General features: G+C 43.6%; 1 protein-coding gene across 1 annotated transcript in view; it reads left to right on the top strand.

Annotated features, from left to right (window-relative positions):
* The window catches only part of APC2 (APC regulator of WNT signaling pathway 2), a 69753-nt gene extending 51119 nt beyond the window's left edge, over window positions 1-18634 (top strand). Inside the window, exons 9-16 of the mRNA XM_066604702.1 lie at window positions 1411-1497; window positions 1866-2244; window positions 7027-7122; window positions 9033-9172; window positions 11590-11667; window positions 11762-11878; window positions 11959-12173; window positions 12517-18634. Coding sequence (XP_066460799.1) covers window positions 1411-1497; window positions 1866-2244; window positions 7027-7122; window positions 9033-9172; window positions 11590-11667; window positions 11762-11878; window positions 11959-12173; window positions 12517-17695 — 6291 coding nt within the window. The 3' untranslated portion in view covers window positions 17696-18634. The remainder of the gene's footprint in view (window positions 1-1410; window positions 1498-1865; window positions 2245-7026; window positions 7123-9032; window positions 9173-11589; window positions 11668-11761; window positions 11879-11958; window positions 12174-12516) is intronic.
* The last annotated feature ends 5853 nt before the right edge of the window (window positions 18635-24487 follow it).

The raw sequence follows: 24487 nt of genomic DNA, 5'->3' as shown, positions 1-24487 counted from the left end.
TGTGAAATTGCACCCCACGCTTCTAGAAGCATCTCCCACAAGTTGGATTGGTTGGATGGGCACTTCTGGCGTACCATACGGTCAAGCTGCTCCCACAACAGCTCAATGGGGTTCAGATCTGGTGACTGCGCTGGCCACTCCATTACCGATAGAATACCAGCTGCCTGCTTCTGCTGTAAATAGTTCTTGCACAATTTGGAGGTGTGTTTAGGGTCATTGTCCTGTTGGAGGATGAAATTGGTTCCAATCAAGCGCTGTCCACTGGGTATGGCATGGCGTTGCAAAATGGAGTGATAGCCTTCCTTATTCAGAATCCCTTTTACCCTGTACAAATCTCCCACCTTACCAGCACCAAAGCAACCCCAGACCATCACATTACCTCCACCATGCTTAACAGATGGCGTCAGGCATTCTTCCAGCATCTTTTCATTTGTTCTGCGTCTCACAAACCTTCTTCTTTGTGATCCAAACACCTCAAACTTGGATTCATCCGTCCACAACACTTTTTTCCAGTCTTCCTCTGTCCAATGTCTGTGTTCTTTTGCCCATCTTAATCTTTTTCTTTTATTGGCCAGTCTCAGATATGGCTTTTTGTTTGCCACTCTGCCCTGAAGCCCAAAATCCAGCAGCCGCCTCTTCACTGTAGATGTTGACACTGGTGTTTTGCGGGTACTATTTAATTAAGATGCCAGTTGGGTACCTGTGAGGCGTCTGTTTCTCAAACTAGAGACTCTAATGTGCTTATCTTCTTGCTTAGTTGTGCAACGCGGCCTCCCACTTCTTTTTCTACTCTGGTTAGAGCCTGTTTGTGCTGTCCTCTGAAGGGAGTAGTACACACCCTTGTAGGAAATCTTCAATTTCTTAGCAATTTCTCGCATGGAATAGCCTTCATTTCTAAGAACAAGAATAGACTGTCGAGTTTCAGATGAAAGTTCTCTTTTTCTGGCCATTTTGAGCGTTTAATTGACCCCACAAATGTGATGCTCCAGAAACTCAATCTGCTCACAGGAAGGTCAGTTTTGTAGCTTCTGTAACGAGCTAGACTGTTTTCAGATGTGTGAACATGATTGCACAAGGGTTTTCTAATCATCAATTAGCCTTCTGAGCCAATGAGCAAACACATTGTACCATTAGAACACTGGAGTGATAGTTGCTGGAAATGGGCCTCTATTCACCTTTGTAGATATTGCACAAAAAAACAGACATTTGCAGCTAGAATAGTCATTTACCACATTAGCAATGTATAGAGTGCATTTGTTTAAAGTTAGGACTAGTTTAAAGTTATCTTCATTGAAAAGTACAGTGCTTTTCCTTCAAAAATAAGGACATTTCAATGTGACCCCAAACTTTTGAACGGTAGTGTATATGTGAGATGTACAATATGATGTATGATACAAACATCTTTCACAGCCCAGTGTAAGTCATGAACCTACAGAGAAAATTTTGACAGAGAATATACCCCAAGCTGAGGACAACCCCGCTCAACCAGAAAACAAGGTAGGAGTATAATTGCTGGAATGTTACATTTATAAGGCAAAGGGTTAAACTGTTGAGCTGAGAAGTGTGCATCGTACCGCGGATCAAGAGGGGTGTTGTCTCTCCATAAGGAGAGCACCCAGAAAGTGTGTGGAGACACCTATGGGGTGAGTGGGTCAGGGAAGAGGGGTGCATTGTCTCTCCAATCAATGTACGCTGTCTGTCTATAGTTTTCTGGCTTGGTTTCCTATTCCCAATCATTGTTTTACAGACATGTTAAAGAGTTGTACATTGATTTGAAGGAATGCTGCCATCCAATAGGTGGCGCTGCAGAGATATCTTTCCATCTTTGTACCGTGGAGTAATGCAATACCGATTCTTTCTTGCAGGTTGAGGTTGTATTCTGGCTTCTGTCCATGTTGGCCACACGTGATAAAGATGACATGTCACGTACTCTGTTGGCCATGTCCAGCTCACAGGACAGTTGTCAGGCAATGCGCAGGTCTGGCTGTCTTCCATTGCTACTCCAAATTCTGCATGAAACAGAATGGGATGCAAGAACACAGGAATCACAGAATTTCAAAGATGCTCGCATGCGAGCAAATGCTGCACTCCACAATGTCATCTTCTCTCAACCTGATGAAGGACAAGCCAAGAAGGAGATGAGAGTCCTTCATGTTCTGGAACAGATACGTTCATACACAGAGACCTGCTGGGACTGGATGCCGAGCCACGAGCAGAAGGATGGTGTGCATGACAGCAGTCCAGGTATGTGATGTCAGCGGGATCACGCTGCCCCAAGCACAGACCGCTCCCAGATTAATCTAGATTTAACTCTAACATTCTGCTGCCTTTGATGTTGCAGTCCTGGAAAACAAAGATGACCGAGCTGCTTCTCTGACTACATGGAGCTCGCGGTGTATTAGTACACAGCATTAGTTTAAGACATTACACCTGCTTTGATTGACCAGTCCCAGCAGCATGTAGAGTTTAAGACTAATGATGTGTGCATCATGTAGTCAGAGAATCTGGTGTGGCCATCCTTGTTTCTCCAGGATCGGGAGGTCACTTTAAAGGCTGGTTTTGCTAAGAATTTTAGGCTTGCTCACTATATTAAAAGCATTATTATACTAAGCAAATCTCTTTAGTGGTTGGTTTTTGGCACTCCACTCCACGACAATGCCGTTTGGCAAAGCAAGTCTAGATGCAAAGGCTGTTACAATACTGCAGTGTACATTGTATCCAAATTAGATATTACCTGTATGTTGTATTACTTGTATGTTGGGGTTATGTATCCTGTCGGCGGTCCGTACATGTCAGCAGGTCTTACAGCTCCTTACATTACAGGGATCTTATAGTCCTGCTGTGTGTTGGGGTTATGTATCCTGTCTGCGGTCCATACATGTCAGCAGGTCTTACAGCTCCTTACATTACAGGGATCTTATAGTCCTGCTGTGTGTTGAGGTTATGTATCCTGTCCGCGGTCCGTACATGTCAGCAGGTCTTACAGCTCCTTACATTACAGGGATCTTATAGTCCTGCTGTGTGTTGGGGTTATGTATCCTGTCTGCGGTCCGTACATGTCAGCAGGTCTTACAGCTCCTTACATTACAGGGATCTTATAGTCCTGCTGTGTGTTGAGGTTATGTATCCTGTCCGCGGTCCGTACATGTCAGCAGGTCTTACAGCTCCTTACATTACAGGGATCTTATAGTCCTGCTGTGTGTTGGGGATCCATATCCTGTCGGTGGTCTGTACATATCAGCAGATCTTACAGCTCCTTACATTACAGGGATCTTATAGTCCTGCTGTGTGTTGGGGTTATGTATCCTGTCCGTGGTCCGTACATGTCACCAGGTCTTACAGCTCCTTACATTACAGGGATCTTATAGTCCTGCTGTGTGTTGGGGTTATGTATCCTGTCCGCGGTCCGTACATGTCAGCAGGTCTTACAGCTCCTTACATTACAAGGATCTTATAGTCCTGCTGTGTGTTTGGGTTATGTATCCTGTCTGCGGTCCGTACATGTCAGCAGGTCTTACAGCTCCTTACATTACAGGGATCTTATAGTCCTGCTGTGTGTTGGGGTTATGTATCCTGTCCGCAGTCCATACATGTCAGCAGGTCTTACAGCTCCTTACATTACAGGGATCTTATAGTCCTGCTGTGTGTTGGGGTTATGTATCCTGTCTGCGGTCCGTACATGTCAGCAGGTCTTACAGCTCCTTACATTACAGGGATCTTATAGTCCTGCTGTGTGTTGGGGTTATGTATCCTGTCTGCGGTCCGTACATGTCAGCAGGTCTTACAGCTCCTTACATTACAGGGATATTATAGTCCTGCTGTGTGTTGGGGTTATGTATCCTGTCTGCGGTCCGTACATGTCAGCAGGTCTTACAGCTCCTTACATTACAGGGATATTATAGTCCTGCTGTGTGTTGGGGTTATGTATCCTGTCCGCGGTCCGTACATGTCAGCAGGTCCTACAGCTCCTTACATTACAAGGATCTTATAGTCCTGCTGTGTGTTGGGGATCCGTATCCTGTCCGCAGTCCATACATGTCAGCAGGTCTTACAGCTCCTTACCTTACAGGGATCTTATAGTCCTGCTGTGTGTTGGGGATCTGTATCCTGTCCGCGGTCTGTACATGTCAGCAGGTCTTACAGCTCCTTACCTTACAGGGATCTTATAGTCCTGCTGTGTGTTGAGGTTATGTATCCTGTCCGCGGTCCGTACATGTCAGCAGGTCTTACAGCTCCTTACATTACAGGGATCTTATAGTCCTGCTGTGTGTTGGGGTTATGTATCCTGTCGGTGGTCCGTACATGTCAGCAGGTCTTACAGCTCCTTACATTACAGGGATCTTATAGTCCTGCTGTGTGTTGGGGATCTGTATCCTGTCCGCGGTCCGTACATGTCAGCAGGACTTACAGCTCCTTACCTTACAGGGATCTTATAGTCCTGCTGTGTGTTGGGGATCTGTATCCTGTCCGCGGTCCGTAAATGTCTGCAGGTCTTACAGCTCCTTACCTTACAGGGATAAGTTCCTTTTTGTGTGTCGGAGGACAATGCACTCCTGACTGTAAAGTTCCTCAGACTTGGAGGTATCCTGTAATACAGAAGCAGAGGGTCCAGGAATATGGTGGTCAGACAGTCATCCTTGTGTAGGTATGATGGAGTTTCTTTGCGGTTTTCCTTAGTACCACTAGCTGTGAATTGTAGGTCACAACTAGAGGTACACAATTATTTCCTTCCTTGTTTGTGTATTGGAGCAGTATGTAGACACCCAAATTAACCCCTTAACGACCGGGCCATAGTGCTTTTACGTCCTGCAGCTGCAGGATGTGTATCAAGGGCGGTAGTGCCGCTATCTCCCTCCATACAGCGCGGGCGTCAGCTGTTTATTACAGCTGACACCCGCGGGCAATAGCCCTTTAAATGGGCTATTAACCCTTTAAATGCCGCTGTGTATTCTGACAGCGGCATTTAAATCCCCCGAACGCTGTTTGGGGGTCCCGCACGGCCCCCCTGCGGTGAGATCGGGGGATCCGTGCAGGTGTCATGGCAGCCAGGGGCCTAATGAATGGCCCCAGGGCTGCCTTAGCAGACTGCCTATCAAGCCATCCACACAGGGTGGCTTGAAAGACTGCCTGTAAAAAAGCAGTATGACGTAATGCTATAGCATTACGTCATACTGCAGGAGCGATCAAAGCATCGCATGTTAAAGTCCCCCAGGGGGACTTCAAAGTAAAGTAAAACAAAGTAAAGTAAAAAAAAAAGATCAATAAAGTTTTTTAAATTGTAAAAAAAAAAAAAAGTTATAAAAGTTTAAATCACCCCCCTTTTGCCATATCTATTATGAAAAAATCTAAATCATAAAATAAAAATATGTATTTGGTATCGCCGCGTCCGTAAAAGTCCGATCTATCAAATTTTTTCTGCACGGTGAACGTCGTCCGAAAAAAAAAATTAAGAACGCCAGAAATGCATTTTTTTAGTTACCCTGTCTCCCAGAAAAAACGCAATAAAAAGCGATCAAAAAGTCATATGTATTCCAAATTGATACTATCGGAAACTACAGGACATCCCGCAAAAAATGAGCCCTTGCTCAACTACGTCGATGGAAAAATAAAAAAGTTATCGCGCGCACAAAATGACCGCAGAAAATAATTGAAAAAAAATTTAATATCTTAAAAAAAAAATACAAGTACTACAGCAAAAACAATACTATATAAGTTTGGTATCGTAGTAATCGTACTGACCCATAGAATAAAAATATCAGGTCGTTTTTGTTGCAGTTTGTGCGTCGTAGAAACAGGACGCACCGAAAGATGGTGGAATGTCGTTTTTTTTTCCTTTTCTCTCCGCTAAGAATTTTTTAAAAGTTTTTCAGTACATTATATGGTACAATAAATAGTGCCATTGAAAAATACAACTCGTCCCGCAAAAAACAACAAGCCCTCATACAGCGACTTCGATGGATAATTAAAGGAGCTACGATTTTTTAAAAGGGAGTAGGAAAAACAAAAATGGAAAAAAGCAAAAAAGCCCGGTCACTAAGGGGTTAAAGTGCTTGGATGCTGGAGAGGCTATTTTCAGCATATGCTCTAAGCCACACATGTCAAACACAAAACCATGGGCCAAATCCATGCTGCCTCATTCTGTGGTCCACCGGACGTGCATTAAGCCTTAGATGCATTATTCAGGCAGCGGCCTCCGAGATACACTGGGGTCGAGCGAAATTCGCTGGTCTGACCACTGTGTAGTGGTCAGCACTCATAATTGCAGGTGCAGCTCTCATTAAAATCAATGAAACCTGCACTTGTTATTGCAGGCTGTGGTCCTATTGATTTCAAGGAGAGCTGCACCTGCAATTATGAGTGCTGGCCACTACGCAATGGTCGGAGCAGCGGCTTCCGCTCTGGCTCCGATGTATCCCAGCTGTGAAAGCAGGTGCTGTCTGGAAAACCCCTTTGAAGGAATTCTACTCATCCCACGTGCAGCTCCGGTCTGACGGCACATTTAAAAAAGAGCGAAGACAGGCTCATTAAAGTGGTGCGCAAAAACCTTGCTAATACGCAGGTTTTCTGCCTATTTGCACCCAGCCATTTGCTTCAATGGACCATTACAGTGTGTAATACGCACCAAATAAGTCATCCTGCGTATTTTTTTTATCTGAAGGAACCCGTTGAAATAATTGGGTTCTATTTACTGCGCATTACACATTCAAATATGCTCATGTGAACGAGCCCTTACAATTACAATCAACCTTTTGAAAGCAAACATAAGGCTGATGTGGCCCTCGGTGAAGATGGATTGGCATACCTTGTTTTGCAACATACAGGGTAAATAGGTCCATTTTCATAGGGAAGCATATAAAAAATACAAAGGTGTTGAGCAATCTTTGAGTTTCCTTGTAGGACAATCACCCTGTAGCTAATTACCAGTTCTTGTCTCTAGTTAGGTTAGGGCATCCTGTTATACTGTATACCCTAAACAGCAGAATATACAAACGATATCCTAGAAGTCACTTAAACTCTTTCTTTCAGCTCCAGTGCCCGTGGAACCCCAGATCTGCCAAGCCAGCTGTGCCATCATGAAATTATCATTTGATGAGGAATATCGAAGAGCAATGAATGAACTAGGTAGGTATTTCCTACGGAACCACTTCCAGGTATCAGCAGTATGTCATTGTGGGGTATCTTCTTCCATGAGATTCCCATTTACAAGAAGATAATCAGAGAATAAATAACATTCAAACTGTTCAACGTTTCTGGACACAACTGTAGATATAGTGGCACATAAAGCATTGTGGTTACTGTAACTTCAAAAGAGGCACCATATGCTTAATGGTTTCAATGCTCAGATGTGGTGCAGATTCTTGGAGGTCTCTGTACATATGTGGTAGCACAGTATCTAAGCATCGCAAAATCATGAGATCAATAGAACGCCAAATACTCATATAACCATCTTTCACAAGTCCCGGTGTCCTTCACAGAGACCACACTCAGACTATGTTACATGACAGTCTCATAGCAAGCTCTCACCATCTGCCGTGTATCTGGCGACATCTCTTGCTCTCTCTTAGACCCAGCTCTCGAGCACTCCTATCTCCATCACAGTTCCCTGCGTGTTCTCGTGTTGCATCCATTAGCGGGGCACGCAGACCACTCTTCAAGTCTACTACTTATTCACTCCATATAGGCCACATCTCCACTGTCTACTACACTCTGTCCAGTCAAGTTCAAGACTTACAAGAAAGCCACATCTGAGGCCTGCAGGACAGCTAGTTCTTACTGCAGTGGTCTTTCTGGCCCATAGAGATAGGGATCACCCTGGGACCTTCGATAGCAGAATATGTATGCGCTATATACATGAGGAAAATAATAAGTTCAGCCTCCACAGGTTCAGCTCAGTACTGGTCACACCACCATCGATTTCCAAACTAAGTTGACTTTCTCACAGCCCCAGCAGACTCCAGAGAGCTGACCATACATTTCAGCTCAAAATGCTTAGCTGGTGGCCTACAAAATACATTGGCAAGCCCACCTCCTACACGACCCAACTATCCGCCCCTAGAACACTAATGACCACTTTGTTTGCTAGACATTTGGAAGGCAGGCAAAAGTTGCTTCTCTCCAAGTATTCGTTCATTCTTCTAATGACCACCTTCTCAGCTTCACAGGAGCCTGGCTCACGTTTCCTGACCTTTGATTCACCACCTCCACAGCCTTCAGTGTCCCCTCGCCTCTCCAGAGGGACAAGCCTGCTCCTAGCAGCAGCTCAGCGGGTTACACGTACTTTCCGCCAATATTGCCAAACCTCCTCCTTTTACAGGCTCCGCTCCGTCCTATTGGTGTGCCACCATGCGCCATTCCCAGCCAACGCCAGGCTCTCCCTGAGCCTAGTAAGTTCTCTATCCAGTCCTGTAAGTGTCACCCAGAAGACTCTCATTCACATGGGAGTTATTAGGTGTGGACTTTTACAGGCATAATACGCATTGACTAAAAGCCACTGATTTCAGTGGGTATTTTTCATGCAATTTTTGGTCAATGTGAAAAAATACATAGCATGTCCTATTCTGGGGCATATTATGCACCGAAATAGGCCATTAATGTGAATTGGACTGCACAAATATACACTGCACTCACATGACACATTCATATCTGCACATTAAATAAAAAAACTTTTAAAAATCACAAGCAGGGCCAGAATACGCAGGGAATCGGTGAGTGAATACGCTGTGTATTCACAGACTAAGATACATTTACGCCCGTGTGAGTAAGCCCTTCCGGTCACAGCACAACGAGACACCGTGGATTACCATCCTGCTTACCTGCAAAACAGAAGAACGTATACAAAGTGAAACACAACATTTATACATGAGGTAGATGGCGCAAATGACATCTGAGAAGTCACTAGAAGATAAAAGGACACATGAACAGTCCATGTGCTGCAAATGGGGCGCTCCGTTCCCTCCGCTCACTAGTAAAATCCATGGGGGGGGGGCATATTGTTGTATATCCCTGCTAATTCTCCGTCTTGCATTCTTCAGGTGGTCTGCAGGCAATTGCAGAGCTTCTAGAGGTGGACTATCAGATGCACCGTATGACCAGTGATCCCTTAAGCCTGGCCTTGCGGCGCTATGCAGGGATGGCACTTACTAATCTTACTTTTGGGGATGTTGTTAACAAGGTGAGAAGTAGAGAATAATTTAGTATTAAAGGGGTTGTCCCGCGAAAGCAAGTGGGTCTATACACTTCTGTATGGCCATATTAATGCACTTTGTAATGTACATTGTGCATTAATTATGAGCCATACAGAAGTTATAAGACAACCCCTTTAAATATGAGCCATACAGAAGTTATAAGAAATTTTTCACTTACCTGTTCCGTTGCTGGCGTCCTCGTTTCCATGGAGCCGTCTAATTTTCAGCGTCTAATCGCCAAATTAGACGCGCTTGCGCAGTCCGGGTCTTCTTCTTTTCTCAATGGGGCTCCGTGTAGCTCCGCCCCGTCACGTGCCGATTCCAGCCAATCAGGAGGCTGGAATCGGCAATGGACCGCACAGAAGCCCTGCGGTCCACCGAGGGAGAAGATCCCAGCGGCCATCTTCAGCAGGTAAGTAAGAAGTCACCGGAGCGCGGGGATTCAGGTAAGCGCTGTCCGGTGTTCTTGTTTAACCCCTGCATTGGGGTTGTCTCGCGCCGAACGGGGGGGCTGTTGAAAAAAAACAAAAACCGTTTCGGCGCGGGACAACCCCTTTAACTCTTGCATGACAGCAAATCTCAGATAATCTCGGTCATAATGTCAAAAACATATACTGTCCAATGTAAGAGTATACAAAGGAGGACCCAAAAGGTACAGGACTCTTCTAGTGGTGGTGTGGTGTGTGTTACTAGTACCGGCTCCTGTTGCTAGGTGAATGTCTGCAGACCCCCTCTGAGGCGATGTGCCAGACATCTTTATTCGGGAAGATGGGTTTAAGTTCTAGAGATTTTTTTTTCAACATGTTGTTCAGTTTTTCGTCTATTTTGTGATGGCCGATTCACACAACAAGTGAAGTCAAAGGTGAAAACAAGCCTAATTTGTTTGTCTGATGTGAGAGGGTGAAATTGGTTACACCGGGTCAAAGAGTCAACCGAAGGTTTTATTAGAACATTTTTAGAAGCTTGTGTCACCATAATGGAGAAAAGTCCCAATCTGTGGCAAACAGATGACTGGTTCTTCCATCATACAACGCATCTGTCCACACAGCGCTGAGTGTTAAGCGATTTTTGGTGAAAAGTGGCATGACCCCCTTGCCTCACCCCCGTATTCACCCGATCTTGACTATTTTTCTTGAGCTTAGAAGAGCATCAAAGGAAAATGTTTTGTTGATGTTGAAGAGATGAAACAAAAAACGGCACAAGTACTAAAAGACATTGATAACGACGAGTTTAAAAAATGCTCAGAGCAGTGGAAAAAACATTTGGCCAAATATGTTGCTTGACTTGGAGAGGAGACGGAGGCTTCACAATGTACAGATTAAAATAATTTAATGAATGAATTCCTGTTTCTTCTGGGTGTCCCTCGTAATCAGACAGCAGAATCCCTGTCTGATTTTTCAATGCAGATTTCTGCCTCAGGCTTCCTCTTCGGTACACTTCAGATTCGCAAGCGGATTTAGCCCTTGTTCTATAAGAGGCTCTTGGAGGCTCCTTGTGTTTAGTGACCTCTTCTTCCACTTGTGTGGAGCTTGTTGACCACTAGACTCCTTTACCATGCAGAGAAGAGATTTCACCCTGTTACCAGAGTCTGAGAGCGGTGCATTGTTGGGGTGTGAGAAGCTGGATGGTCGTATCCATGAATTGTCCCCCACTGGCGGTTCTGTCTAGACTGTTAGGAGGTGTTGGGACCAGTGAATGTGTGAGGGCACACAAAGTGACCGGGCTCAGGACCCCCCTACAGACCACCAGTAGAGAGGAGTATCTGACCAGACTGTTAGGTGGTGTTGCGACCAGTGGATGTGTGAAGGCACACAAGGTGACCGGGCTCAGGGCGCCCCCTACAGACTACCAGTAGAGAGGAGCATCTAACCAGACTGTTAGGAGGTGTTGGGACCAGTGGATGAGGGCACACAAGGTGACCGGGCTCAGGACCCCACTATAGACCACCAGTAGAGAGGAGCGTCTGACCAGACTGTTAGGAGGTGTTGGGACCAGTGGATGAGGGCACACAAGGTGACTGGGCTCAGGGCCCCCCGACAGACCACCAGTAGAGAGGACCATCTGATTGTCCGACAAGCACCAGCAGCTCCAACTGTTTCATTGTCCACCATCCAGCGCCATCATTACACCCCTGTGGTCAGAACCATTTTTAGGCGCTTGGCTAAAGGACATTTAGTTTCACAGAAACTTTCCTTTATTATACCACTGATGATCCTATAATTCTGGCTGTATATAGTCACCACTGTTTATACCTTGGATATGCAGATATAAATTACTAGTATTTTTAGTAGATGCATTGGTTACCATCTTGAAGTGATAAATTAAAGTCCTGTATAGACATGTGACATGTGAAATCTTCAGTGGGTAATGACAATAATATCACTATATATTTCCTATTCCTCAGGCCACTCTGTGCTCCCGACGTGGCTGCATGCAGGCAATTGTGGCTCACTTGGCCTCTGATAGTGAAGAACTTCAGCAGGTAAGTTGTTGTAAACTCTTCACACATTATTTATACAATATGCATTGAAGGCGTTCTGTACAGATTATGCATGTAAATTGGTAATTTGCTCCAGGTGGCATCGAGTATCTTGAGGAACTTGTCATGGCGAGCAGATATCAACAGTAAGAAGATTCTGCGTGAAATAGGCAGCGTTGTCAGTTTAATGCAGTGTGCGTTAAGGGCCAGCAAGGTAAGGAAGTGGGCTACGAGGGGTTTGTCTCATGTATCATACTTGATACAAGAATTTACTGGTAATTTTTTTTCTATTAGGAGTCTACACTAAAAAGTGTGTTGAGCGCCTTGTGGAATTTGTCAGCCCATAGCACCGAGAACAAGGCATCTGTGTGTTCCGTTGAAGGATCTCTTGTTTTTTTGGTGGGCACCCTGACGTACAAGTGTCAGAGCAACTCATTGTCCATCATAGAGAGTGGAGGAGGCATCTTGAGGAACATATCCAGTCTAGTTGCCACACGTGATGACTACCGGTGAGGACTGCCATAATATCTCTCTACTTCTGTGTCCTCATATGTTTTACATTTTAGTTCAAACTATGGAGCCTCTAAGAAATCTAATTGTGTCACACTTCTATGTCTGTCTATGGTTTTCTGACTTGGTTTCCAGTCATTGTTTTACAGACTTGTTAAAAAGTCGTACATTGATTTGCAGGAATGCTGCCTTCCAATAGGTGGTTCTGCAGAGGATTTGGTCTATCTTCCTTATTTGCATTATCTTTCACAATGGCACTTTATATAACTCGGATAACCCGTTAGATTTAATGAATCTGTCTGTGGACAAGTTCTAACAAAGTCATTTTTATTTGGCTTACAGGCAGATCCTGCGCGATCACAACTGTCTTCAGACCCTTCTGCAACATCTCAAATCCCACAGCTTAACCATTGTTAGCAATGCTTGTGGGACTTTGTGGAATCTGTCTGCTAGGTGTTCCCAAGACCAGGAACTACTTTGGGATTTGGGAGGCGTCAGTATGCTGCGCAATCTTATCCATTCGAAGCACAAGATGATCGCCATGGGAAGTGCAGCTGCCCTGAGAAACTTGTTGGCACACAGACCTCTGAAGTACAAGGATGCCTCTGTCATTTCTCCAGGATCCTGCATGCCATCGCTCTACATGAGAAAACAGAAAGCTCTAGAAGCCGAGCTCGATGCAAAGCACTTAGCTGAGACTTTTGACTCCATGGATAAACAAGGGCTAAAATCTCAGACAGTCAAGGGACCTTTGCGACACATAGAAAGTCTGGTGAAGGATTATGCATCTGATTCTGGATGCTTCGATGATGATGAGATTCCAAACACATCCATCAGTGCAGATACAGGGAATTCTTCAGTACTCTCCATGTACTTTAACTCCTCCATCACCCAGGGACAGAATGTGCCAAGAACTGCCTCATTGAGAAGGGGTTTAGAGTCTGAAAAACCAGATGATATTAAACATGAGGTCAAAAAGACTCAAGATGAGATCCTTGCTGAGAAATTGGCAACTTGTGCAGCAGCAAAAATAGAAAGATTGGTGGAAGACATTTCCACTATGCACACATCCTCTGATGACAGCTTTAGCCTTAGTTCTGAGGACCACTGTATTGACTGGCCCTATGGTTCAGATGAGCTACATGAGGGCAGAGCTCAGTCCTGTTCTCCTTGCAGACTTTCTGACAACAGTGGAATGATGAGAAGAGACAACTTAAGTCGAGCTCAAGCACTGTTGCGCTTGAAAACAGCTTATACAAGTCTCTCTAATGACAGTCTAAATAGTGGTAGCACAAGTGATGGATACTGCCCAAAGGAACATATGAGACCATGTAGCAGAGCTGCTTTACTTGATTATAAGGAAGAACTACAAAGGTGTCAGAAACGGCCAAGTCGTCTTGATCTAAAAAACGTACCGGTTATTAAACCAGAGAGAAACGATCCCAATGAAAGTAAGTTGAAACAAGGTCAGTCTAGAGATGATCCAAATGAAGTCCATGATGTGAGGAAAAGAAAATTATCTTTTCCAGGAATTAAAAACATTGAAAACAATGATAGAGGAGCAGTAAATGACTGCAGTGACAAACTTTCAGGAGAGACAATGGTGCATACCATAAAGCTCTCTCCATCTTACAAGCACATTTCTGGAATGGACAATGTAGCAAAGAATGGCTCAGGATTTCCTGTTAACATTTTTCAGCAGGCTCTCATTATGAAGAAAAAAGCATGGATGCTTCCATCACAGAATTCTGATACCCTTTCAAAGACTTTAGATAAGACCTCATCAGTTCACTCTTCCTCAACCGGAGAGCAGGAATCACTACAAAAGTATGCAGTAGAGGGTACTCCAATATGTTTCTCCCGATGCAGTTCCCTTTCGTCCCTTTCTTCTGGGGACAACCTTCTGGATGGACCAAGCCGCAGTGAAAATGACATAGATAGTGACTCTTCCTTGGAAATTCTTGAAGAAGATGGCTGCACTGGTTGTGATAAGAGAACACCAGATGGGTCTAAAGGAGTTGAGAGAGATGGAAACACACTTAAGGTCTCTCAGCCCATTGCTATTCCTTTGACACAATCAGAGAAGCATTTTCTTCATGACGTCTCACCAACTAGGAATGACGATAGGACTCCATCTAGCTCCTCAGAAAACTACATTCAGGAGACACCATTAGTGATGAGCCGTTGCAGTTCTGTCAGTTCTTTAGGTAGTTTTGAAAGTCCTTCTATTGCTAGTTCTATTCAAAGTGACCCGTGTAGTGAAATGATCAGTGGTACAATTAGTCCCAGTGAATTGCCAGACAGCCCTGGACAGACCATGCCACCAAGCAGAAGCAAAACACCAAGCTTTGACCCCAGTAACCACCTTGAAAAGGAGGCTAGTCAATTTAACATCCAATGGGAAAACAATGTGAAAAAGTTCATGGAGATAACAGATTTCAAAGAAAGGTTCCAGATTCCAAGAGATATTGACTCAATGATTTACTTTACTGTGGAAAAGCCTACTGAAAACTTTTCCTGTGCATCTAGTCTAAGCGCATTGCCCTTGCATGAACATTATGTTCAAAAGGACGTTGAGCTCAAACTTATTCCACCATTCCCTGAGAAAAACACTTTGAATTTTGTAGCACATGAGAAACAGGGAGACAGTCGAGAAGAACGACTTCTTGGATTTATGAAAAAATCTGAGATGGAACTTGTTTCAGATGATGAGTTAGACATTTTAAAAGAATGTATCAACTCAGCAATGCCCCCCAGGTTGCGTAAAATGAAAACATCCGTTTTTTCTGGACACATTGTGAACCCTCAGACCAAAAAGCCAGTCCAGTTACCAGTGTACATGTTAGTGCCCGCTCATACACAACTAGCAGTGAACAAAAACTTCCATTCTAAAAAAGACCTAATTAATGATGACTCCTCTTTCACAGACTCAGCAGACGGAACCCCTGTAAACTTCTCTAGTGCTGCTTCTCTTAGTGATGAAACTCTTCAGTATTCTTTTAAAGAAGGCCAAGACCAGACAGACAGGCCAAAAAGCCGAATGGAAATTAGGGACTATGGAGCTATGTTAGATCACCATGCAGATGGAAGAAGAATATTTTCCCTTGAAAATGTAGCATTTACAGAAGAAAATAAACATATGTTTTGTGTCAGTTCACCAAAAACGAATAACAAATCCAACAGACCCTCAAATGCAAGCTTTTTGTTGAAAAAACATAAAAAAAACGATGTAGGTAGAAGCCATGATGCACTTCACAAACTTCTTCCTAACTATACTGAGAATTTTGAAAGAGGTACCGGTAGTTCTTCTAATCATCCAACAAGACTTGACATAAAACAAGGGGAAAATACTCATGGGAACTTTGCTTTCCAGTCATTTTGTCATACTACACCAACAGAAGAAGCTGTTTACTGTTTCTATGAAGAAGACATTGATATTGCAAATCCAAGCAAAGATTCTCCAAGGAGAAAAACAGGAGCATCAAAAGCTCCACGGAGGAAATGCCAGTACCCTCAAACTCAAGAATTCAAAGAATCTATTCGTGTTGATAAAACGGGTCAAAATACAGCTAAGTTTAGCAATTTGATTGAGGATGAACCAATGCCTTGCTATTCCCTCAGCTCTTCTATGAGCTCTCTTAGTGACCTCGAGCCTGTGTATACTCAAGAAAAGATGGATAAACCTATTAAACAGTCTTCAAGGCTTCAAGTAAGGAAATCCAATAACCATGTTGGGAATCGGGAATCCTCACCAAGCCTTACATCAGATGAAGAAAAATGCACAAGTTCAGTGGTGCCAAGAAGGAGACGGCTGTCAGCTCGCAAGAAGAAGCACAACCTTAGGAATAATGAGAATAAAGAGGAAACTAGACATTTCACTGAAGAGAAAGCAAAAGAGGAAGATATGTCTGATTTAGACAGTGTGGACTGGGAAGCAATCAAGGAAGGTGCAAACTCCATAGTGAGCTGGATACATCAAGCAGCTGCTTCTATCTCCAGGGAATCTTCAACTATTTCTGGAGGTCCTTCTTCAGACTCCCTTATGTCTAGCCCTTCTGTATCAGCCCGGCAGCCTTTATATGGACAGCATAAACAAAACCAAGATAGATCTGTTGGCTCTAAAATGTCTGGATCTAGTCAAATATCTAGTAGTAGTGAGGGATCAAGGAGTATTAGAGGAAGGAAAGCAGTTAATCCCAGCCAAAAAACATCTTCTAATATCCCCATGGTCTTTCGTGGAAGGACAGTGATCTACATGCCTGCACAAGAGAAAATATCACCAACCAAACAAGCATACCAGAATAATTCACCTCAGGAAGTCACAAAAGTCACTAACAGTGTGCGTTCCAGAAGTCTTCATCGCTTAGGGAAATCTGGAGACATTGGAGTTGAAATGACTTTACCAAAAAGAAGTGCTACACCTCCAGCTCGAATCAATCTTGCTTCTTCTTGTAACTCCTCAAGAAATTCTACTCCATCACGGAAAGCACAATCTCCAGTGACTCCACCATCTCCAAAGTCAAAGGGGGTAAGGAACTCTCAGATTCCTGGCAATAAAACACAAAAGTCTCCTGTCCGAATTCCTTATATGAAAAAGCCAAGTCCTCGTGGCCCACCTGGTCCTTCACCTTTGGCTATAGAATCTATCACTGTAAGTCCCCGACAGAGTCCTAACAAAAGACCTCCTGCTCAGGGCACACGTCTCAATCAAGTCCGAAACAGTGAGTCAGATAAATCTGGTTTCTTACGTCAGCTTACCTTCATAAAAGAATCTACAGGGAGTATGAGACGTCAACATTCTGACCTCTCCGTATCTCAACGACAGCACAGAGCTGCTCCCCGAAGCAATCCAGCTTTACCTGCTGTTTTTCTCTGCTCCTCACGGTGTGAAGAGCTTAAAGTGCACAAGTCTTCAAAACCCAAAGTTCCTACATCACCAAACCGACCCCCACGAAGGACAAGTTCTGAAAGTCCATCACGGTTACCTGTGAGAAACATGCCACCTCCACCTGAACCTTTCAAAAGGTACTCTTCCTCTCCTCATATCAACCTTCCATGGTCACGTGTAGAAGGTAGGACAGGACCGGGCACATCAAAAACTGAGGGAACAAGAGTTCCAAGGATTGACACCAATTCTGGTTCAGGCAGAGCAACTTGGAGACGAATAAAAGATGAAGATATCCCTCACATTTTGAGAAGCACCTTGCCTGCATGCGCTTTACCACTTGCAGAAGAGTCTATTGAGCCACGTAGAAAAACGAGTGATGCAGTAGTCCAGACAGAAGATTTTACTATAAACAAGACGAATTACAGCACCTCACCCACAATAGAAAGCAGAAACAGACCTGGTACTTCCACGGTGATGCCTGAATCTGGGAAAATAGCCTTAGGTGTGGTAAACCTACCTACAAGCAGGCACAATTCCCCCAGTAGGGCAGCCAGAGTTACGCCATTTAATTATGTGCCAAGTCCTATTGTGACCGTCACAGAGGAAGCAGCGGGTAAGATAACCAGTGAGTGATTGGTTGCAATAAGCAAGTTTGGTCTGACTGCTCCGGATAATAACTGCACAGATCAGTTGATTTTGATTCGCGGTGCAGGACTTGGATGTCTGGTTCCTCGTTTCCTCATTGCAGTCAATCCTCAAAATAAGTGCACCTTGGAAATGTATCAGATATATACCACCACTTGCTTGAGGTGGGTGCATCATAGACTTTTGATGCAATGTTTGTGGCACTTTATGGATACTGATGAACCTGCATATGTTCTAAAGGGCAATAAAACAACACCCAGCCGTCCTATTCAACATCTTATTACTGAGCCTCTGCTGTCCAAGAAAAAAATCTACCACACCTTGTTTCTATATTATTATATATATTTATTACACACTAGAACACACAAAGCCCAAATATTGCATCCACCATACAATATCTGTCTGCCTTGATTGTTCCTGCTAACTACAATCACACCCAATAAAAATCCTGAAATGCTTTGAGCGAAGCCTTAATCTAAATACAGGCTGCATGTTTCTACAGAACTCCATTTCTTGTAACAGAAAAGGCCTGGCTGGAAAGACATTTTTGCTCTGACCCTGCAGAACCGTGGAGGGGAACGCTTCAGTAATTCTATTTTATATTGCCAAGTTCAAATTATCTCCAGTCAAGAAGACTGAAGGAGAACAACGGAGAACCTGGAGGAGATCTTCGTACGTCTGAGTCCTTTTGTGTCACATAGATAGCTATCCCATGTGCCAATATTTTAGTATTTCCATTAACACTTGTAGAGACATTTATGTTCTATCTTTGAAGGGTCATGTAAACCTAAATCATGTTCATCATGCTGGGAGAGACGATCGAGTGAACGAGCTCCTTACTATCTACAAATACTACCAACTCTCTACACGTCCTTGCAGCCCATTGCTTTAAATCTTGATATGGGCATTAAGGGGCAACGATGCAGAAGGGGGGGGGGGGGGGGGGCAGAAGATTCACTTGTAATGTTAGCACAAAACAAGGACTTTGCATCTCAGTATCTACATTTCAAGCTTCCTTTTATGAGTAAATGAAATGCCATTTTAGTTTATTCAATGTATGAAATGTAAAAATAAATATTGCAATTTATGACATTTTGGTGTTGTAGCTGTGTACGGTCTCAGATGTCGGTTTTTTTGATTCAAGAAGGTCTTTTTTAAGCACCTTCAATAGTTTATATTCTCTCCCTTCCATTGTTTGTATAGCAGGAAGAACGTATCGGCATCCAGTCTAAATATACTAATGAAATATAAAGCCTTTAGCCTGGGTTCCCACACAGCGGAATCCCGTCGGAAACCTAGCGGTTTGGCCGCAGCGAAAAACCGCGAGATTTCCGCCGGGAGAAGCGCCCGGCCACTCGCTCTTCCTCTGCGGCCGGTGCTCTCATTGAGGAGAGCGAGCGGAGAAAGAAAAAGAATGAGCATGCTCCGGCCGGCTAATCCGCGACGCAGTGCCGGCTTCGCCGCGGCGGATTTGCCGTCCCGTGTGGACGAGATTTCTGGGAAATCTCGTCCACATGGCTGGCGAATTCTAGCATTAGCGGCCACAGGCGTATTCGCAGCAAATCCTCCCCGTGTGAACCCAGCCTTAGGCTGCATGGACACGGCAGAGCCAGATTCTGCAAGCAGAGTTCCGCAGTGGAATCCAGCCCTGGCAGCCACGCATACCTGCTTATCTTGAACTTCATCTGTACTGCAGATGGTCCGCATGGCTCGCCGTCAGGCATGCGCATTACAGATTTTCTTTTTTAAACTCCTGCGACATCCTGAAATGTATTCAGCAGAATCCGCGACCCGTCCGCCATGTCATTTGCAGATGGTCAGCTTCCATTGACTTCAATGGAAGCCGTCCGTGTGGACACCACAGGAAAATGGAACAAGACACAATTTTTCATCCGCGAGCGAAAACCGCAATTGTTTTCCGCTCGTGTGTATGAAGAATCACTTTTGCATAGCATGCTATGGGCAGTATTTGCTGCAGAATCCAGAGGAGGTCGCCCGCTCTGAATTCCACAATTCAAATCTGCCCGTGTGCATTTAGCCCTTTCTCAACATAAGTCGTAAATGTCTGGCACACCCGAAAAGACATTCCTACATACAGCTGGTTTGAACCGAAGAACAGTGTGCACCACAACTGAAATAATCGCACACCACGCTATGCAGGACGGTAGCACCACTCCAGGGAGAGGGAAGGAAGCCTGGCCCTAACCTAGCAGGGAGGTGACGGGTCTCTGCCTAAAGCGGAGACATTTCTTCGATAAAAGGGGGCCCCATGGTCTTCTTTCTGGGCCCTGATTGTCCCTATAGGAACCCCTGGAGAGGTGAACTGCCACGCAAAGAAAAACAGAAATTAAAAGCAACAATACAATTAAGGAATCCGCAGCAACTTATCTGTAAGTCAAGAAAACACCCAGCACAACAGAGCTCCAAACTCCAAGTTCTCCACCATGGAACGGAATAAGCAGCACTGACCACCAGGAGGGGTGAGAATATAAAGCCCCTCTGCACCTGAAAACTGGCAGAGTGAATAGAAAACCACACCTCCAGCCTACTCCCAGGCATGACTAATCCAGCATGCATCCATGCAGCAAAGGCAGACAGCACCAGCAGAACTCTGCATGTGGTGCATTAACCCTTGACCTGCTTAACAAGGCAACAGGTCTTTGCCTGTGTTAAAGCCACCATGCCACGACGTTGTCACGACCGATAAGCCGCGACAACCGCTTCAAACACTGGGCCATGAAAATGAAAAAATGAGCTTTTTCAGTAATATAGAAGTTTAGCTCCAATTTTTTAATATTCACAAAGGACTGTAAGAGAAAAAGCCTCCTACAATGTGGTACCCAAATTCCCCTAAGTACATTAATGGCCCTTATATTGATATAAACTTTTATTTGGGCACAGGGAAGTTCTGAGTAGGGTACTACTGTGCCCAAATAGACGTTTATATCAATATAAGGGCCATTAATGTACTTAGGGGAATTTGGGTACCACATTATAGGAGGCTTTTTCTCTTACTGTCCTTTGTGAATATTAAAAAATTGGAGCTAAACTTCTATATTACTGAAAAAGCTCATTTTTTTTCATTTTCATGGCCCAGTGTTTAAAGGGGTGTTCTGAGTTATATTTTCTTAGTAAAGGTGTTTACAGAATGCAGCAAAACAACAAATCAAGCAACTCACTAATTACAACCTGTCTGTCCGTGCCTGACTGGGTTTGCGAGTGACTTACATGCTCCGCCCCTGATCACATGACCGTGCCATCATCAAAGGTCATTCATCCCCAGTGAGGGAGTTACATGCCCCACCCCTGATCACATGATGATGATATCATCACAGGTCCTGTATGCACATGGCTGCTGTCCGGTTAGGTGTTTGTTAGTATTCCATAGCAACTAAGGCAACAGGGGGATTGTAGTCTGCCTGTAATTTGCACAAGGATGTAGGATGCATGTGATTAGGGGCAGAGCATGTAAGTCATTCACTCGGGATAAGCGTCACCGTCATGTGATCGGGGCAGAGCATTACTGTGACGTCATCACAGGTCCTTCATCTCCAGTGCAGTGCTGCTTCTGATCCCAGTTGTAAGGGATGAACGATGTATGGAGCAGTGTTGCTTGTGTGTGACGTGCATATAGCACAGCAATCGGGTTTCCAGAAACACTGGTACTATAATTTCCTAATAAATACTAGTCAAAATACTAACGACCACTTGTCTGTGAGTGATTATGTGAGTTACATGTGATGATGTCACCATCAGGCCTCTGCCCTGTGCCGGTCACTGCACTGGCTGCCCGTCAAATACAGAATGCAATTTAAACTCACTACCTTCATCCACAGAGCCCTCCACAGCACCGCTCCGCCCTACATTGCTTCCCTCATCTAAATCCATCACCCAGCCTGGGCTCTCTGCTCTGCTAATGAAATCAGACTGAGTGCCCCTTTAATTCGAACCTCTCATTCCCGCCTCCAAGACTTCTCCAGAGCAGCACCTGTATCATGTAATCAGTCACCAGGGCTCTGAGCTCCTCCCCTTATCACATGACTGTGATATCATCACAGGTCCCTCACCCATGTGCACTGAATGAGGGATTATGGGTGGACTACATCCCCCACAAACCCCCATTGCCTCAGTTGGTATGGCTAAAGCAGTACTCATTCTGGCAGTTTGTAGCTGGTTGTGAGACAGCTGCACACCTGTGTGGAGACTCCAGTAAATGACACCTCATAAATGAACACATACATAGCTGGCGGTGCATATTGACCAACAACATTGAAGCATAGTCCTTCATGGCTATCTTCACATCTCCTGAACATGATATCATGTCATCTCCAGTGCTAATGCTGCCAACACCAGTCCAGCCTTCATCTAATTGTGAACCATTGTCCAGTGTTGCAACAAACTGTCGCTGTTGTGCAAACATGTCACCACAGAGGGTTCAACACCGCTGTGAAGCCAATGCAGCTTACATGATACAGCAACAAGCCACGATTTTTCACCTCAGCCACCAGCTAAAGCTCGTAAATCTTGTGCAGCAGATATGCGAAAGCAACGAGCCAACATGTCTCCTCAGCGAGCTGCTGAAGTTTGTAAATCTTGCACAGAAATATTTGATCAACTCCAATCCCTTTTACTACATTATATTAGTAAGTGGCACATTGCGCCACCAGAAACACTGGTACTAGTAGACATATAATCATCACTCAGGGCGCTCCCACTGTGTCCCGCTGCACCGCTGCTCGGTCCCCCACTACCGTTTGTTTACAGGCTGTAAGCCTGCTCATTTTTTGGGACATCACAAGTGCCACAGCCAAATACAAAGCTCAGGGATCGATCACTAAGCTATGTTATTGGCTGCATATCCTGTGACGTCCTGTAAGCGGGCTGGGCAAGCCTGTAAACATGATGTCGAAAGGGAGACCCACAGCAGTGGTGTGGGACACAGCGGGAGTGAGGAAAGGTGACAGGATGGATATTTGTTGTTTTTTTATATTTGTTGTTTGGTTCTGGAAATGCAACATGGCATCTGAGAATTATTCTAGCCAAGTCTGCGCTTCAAAAGCCAATTAGCGCTCCTGGCCTTCTGGGCCCTACTTTGGGTCCAAACGACAGAAAATATCCATAATAAACCCTCTGTTGAATTCCTTCAAAGGCAAATGCAACATTACTTCCTTTATGAATGCCTTCAGGAGTATTAGGAAAAGGTCCCAAAAAAGGGAGGCCCCAAAATCCATAATGTACTCCTGCATTTCTGATGCCTGTCTTTGTGTCAAACTAAGGCCATATGTGGGATATTTCTAAAATCTCCGGATTTTAGGTAATAAGTAATTATCTTTGTTTAACTGCTAACTCCTGCCGGACTACAGGAAAAAAGGAAAGTGAAAATATCGGCAAGAAAAATTACACATTTTTTCTCTACTTTGCTTAAATTCTTCTGAAACACTGAGTGTTAACAGGCTTCGTAAATGCAGTTTTTAAATAGGGGTGATTTATATGTATATATACATATACATATAGTGGACATATATATAAATATAGTGGACATATATACACATACATATAGTGGACATATATATATATATATATATATACATATAGTGGACATATATTCACATACATATAGTGGACATATATATATATATATACATATGGTGGACATATATATACACATATACATATAGTGGACATATATACATATACATATAGTGGACATATATTCACATACATATAGTGGACATATATATATATATATATATATATATATATATAGATATGGTGGACATATATATACACATATACATATAGTGGACATATATACATATACATATAGTGGACATATATACATATATATATAGTGGACATATATATACATATAGTGGACATATATACATATATATATAGTGGACATATATATACATATAGTGGACATATATACATATAGTGGACATATATATACATATACATATAGTGGACATATATACATATAGTGGACATATATACATATACATATAGTGGACATATATACATATAGTGGACATATATATATATATACATATAGTGGACATATATACATATACATATAGTGAACATATATATATATATACATATAGTGGACATATATACACATACATATAGTGGACATATATACATATAGTGGACATATATACACATACATATAGTGGACATATATACATATAGTGGACATATATACATATACATATAGTCGACATATATATACATATACATATAGTCGACATATATACACATACATATAGTGGACATATATACATATAGTGGACATATATACATATACATATAGTCAACATATATACACATACATATAGTGGACATATATACATATACATATAGTGGACATATATACATATACATATAGTCGACATATATTGGACATATATATATACATATAGTGGACATATATACATATACATATAGTCAACATATATACCTGATGTCCCCAGCACTAAGTGTCCAGCAACAAGTGTTTGATGCTGTAGAATGATGCAGTTATACAGCGCAGTTACTAATAATCATCTATCTTCTCTCTTTCACCAACAGGTATGTTTCACTCATCCATTGCTCCACTCCATCTGAATTTGATTGCTCCGCCTTCCCTCCACTGAATCTGCTGTGATACCTTTAAATTTGTCATAATCTGTGCGCAATGGTATGTTTCACTCATCCATTGCTCCACTCCATCTGAATTTGATTGCTCCGCCTTCCCTCCACTGAATCTGCTGTGATACCTTTAAATTTGTCATAATC

Source organism: Eleutherodactylus coqui, chromosome 5, assembly GCF_035609145.1.
Source record: "Eleutherodactylus coqui strain aEleCoq1 chromosome 5, aEleCoq1.hap1, whole genome shotgun sequence".
Taxonomy (NCBI): domain Eukaryota; kingdom Metazoa; phylum Chordata; class Amphibia; order Anura; family Eleutherodactylidae; genus Eleutherodactylus; species Eleutherodactylus coqui.
The sequence above is the reverse complement of the archived record's forward strand: the minus strand, read 5'-3'. Positions and strand labels throughout refer to the sequence as shown.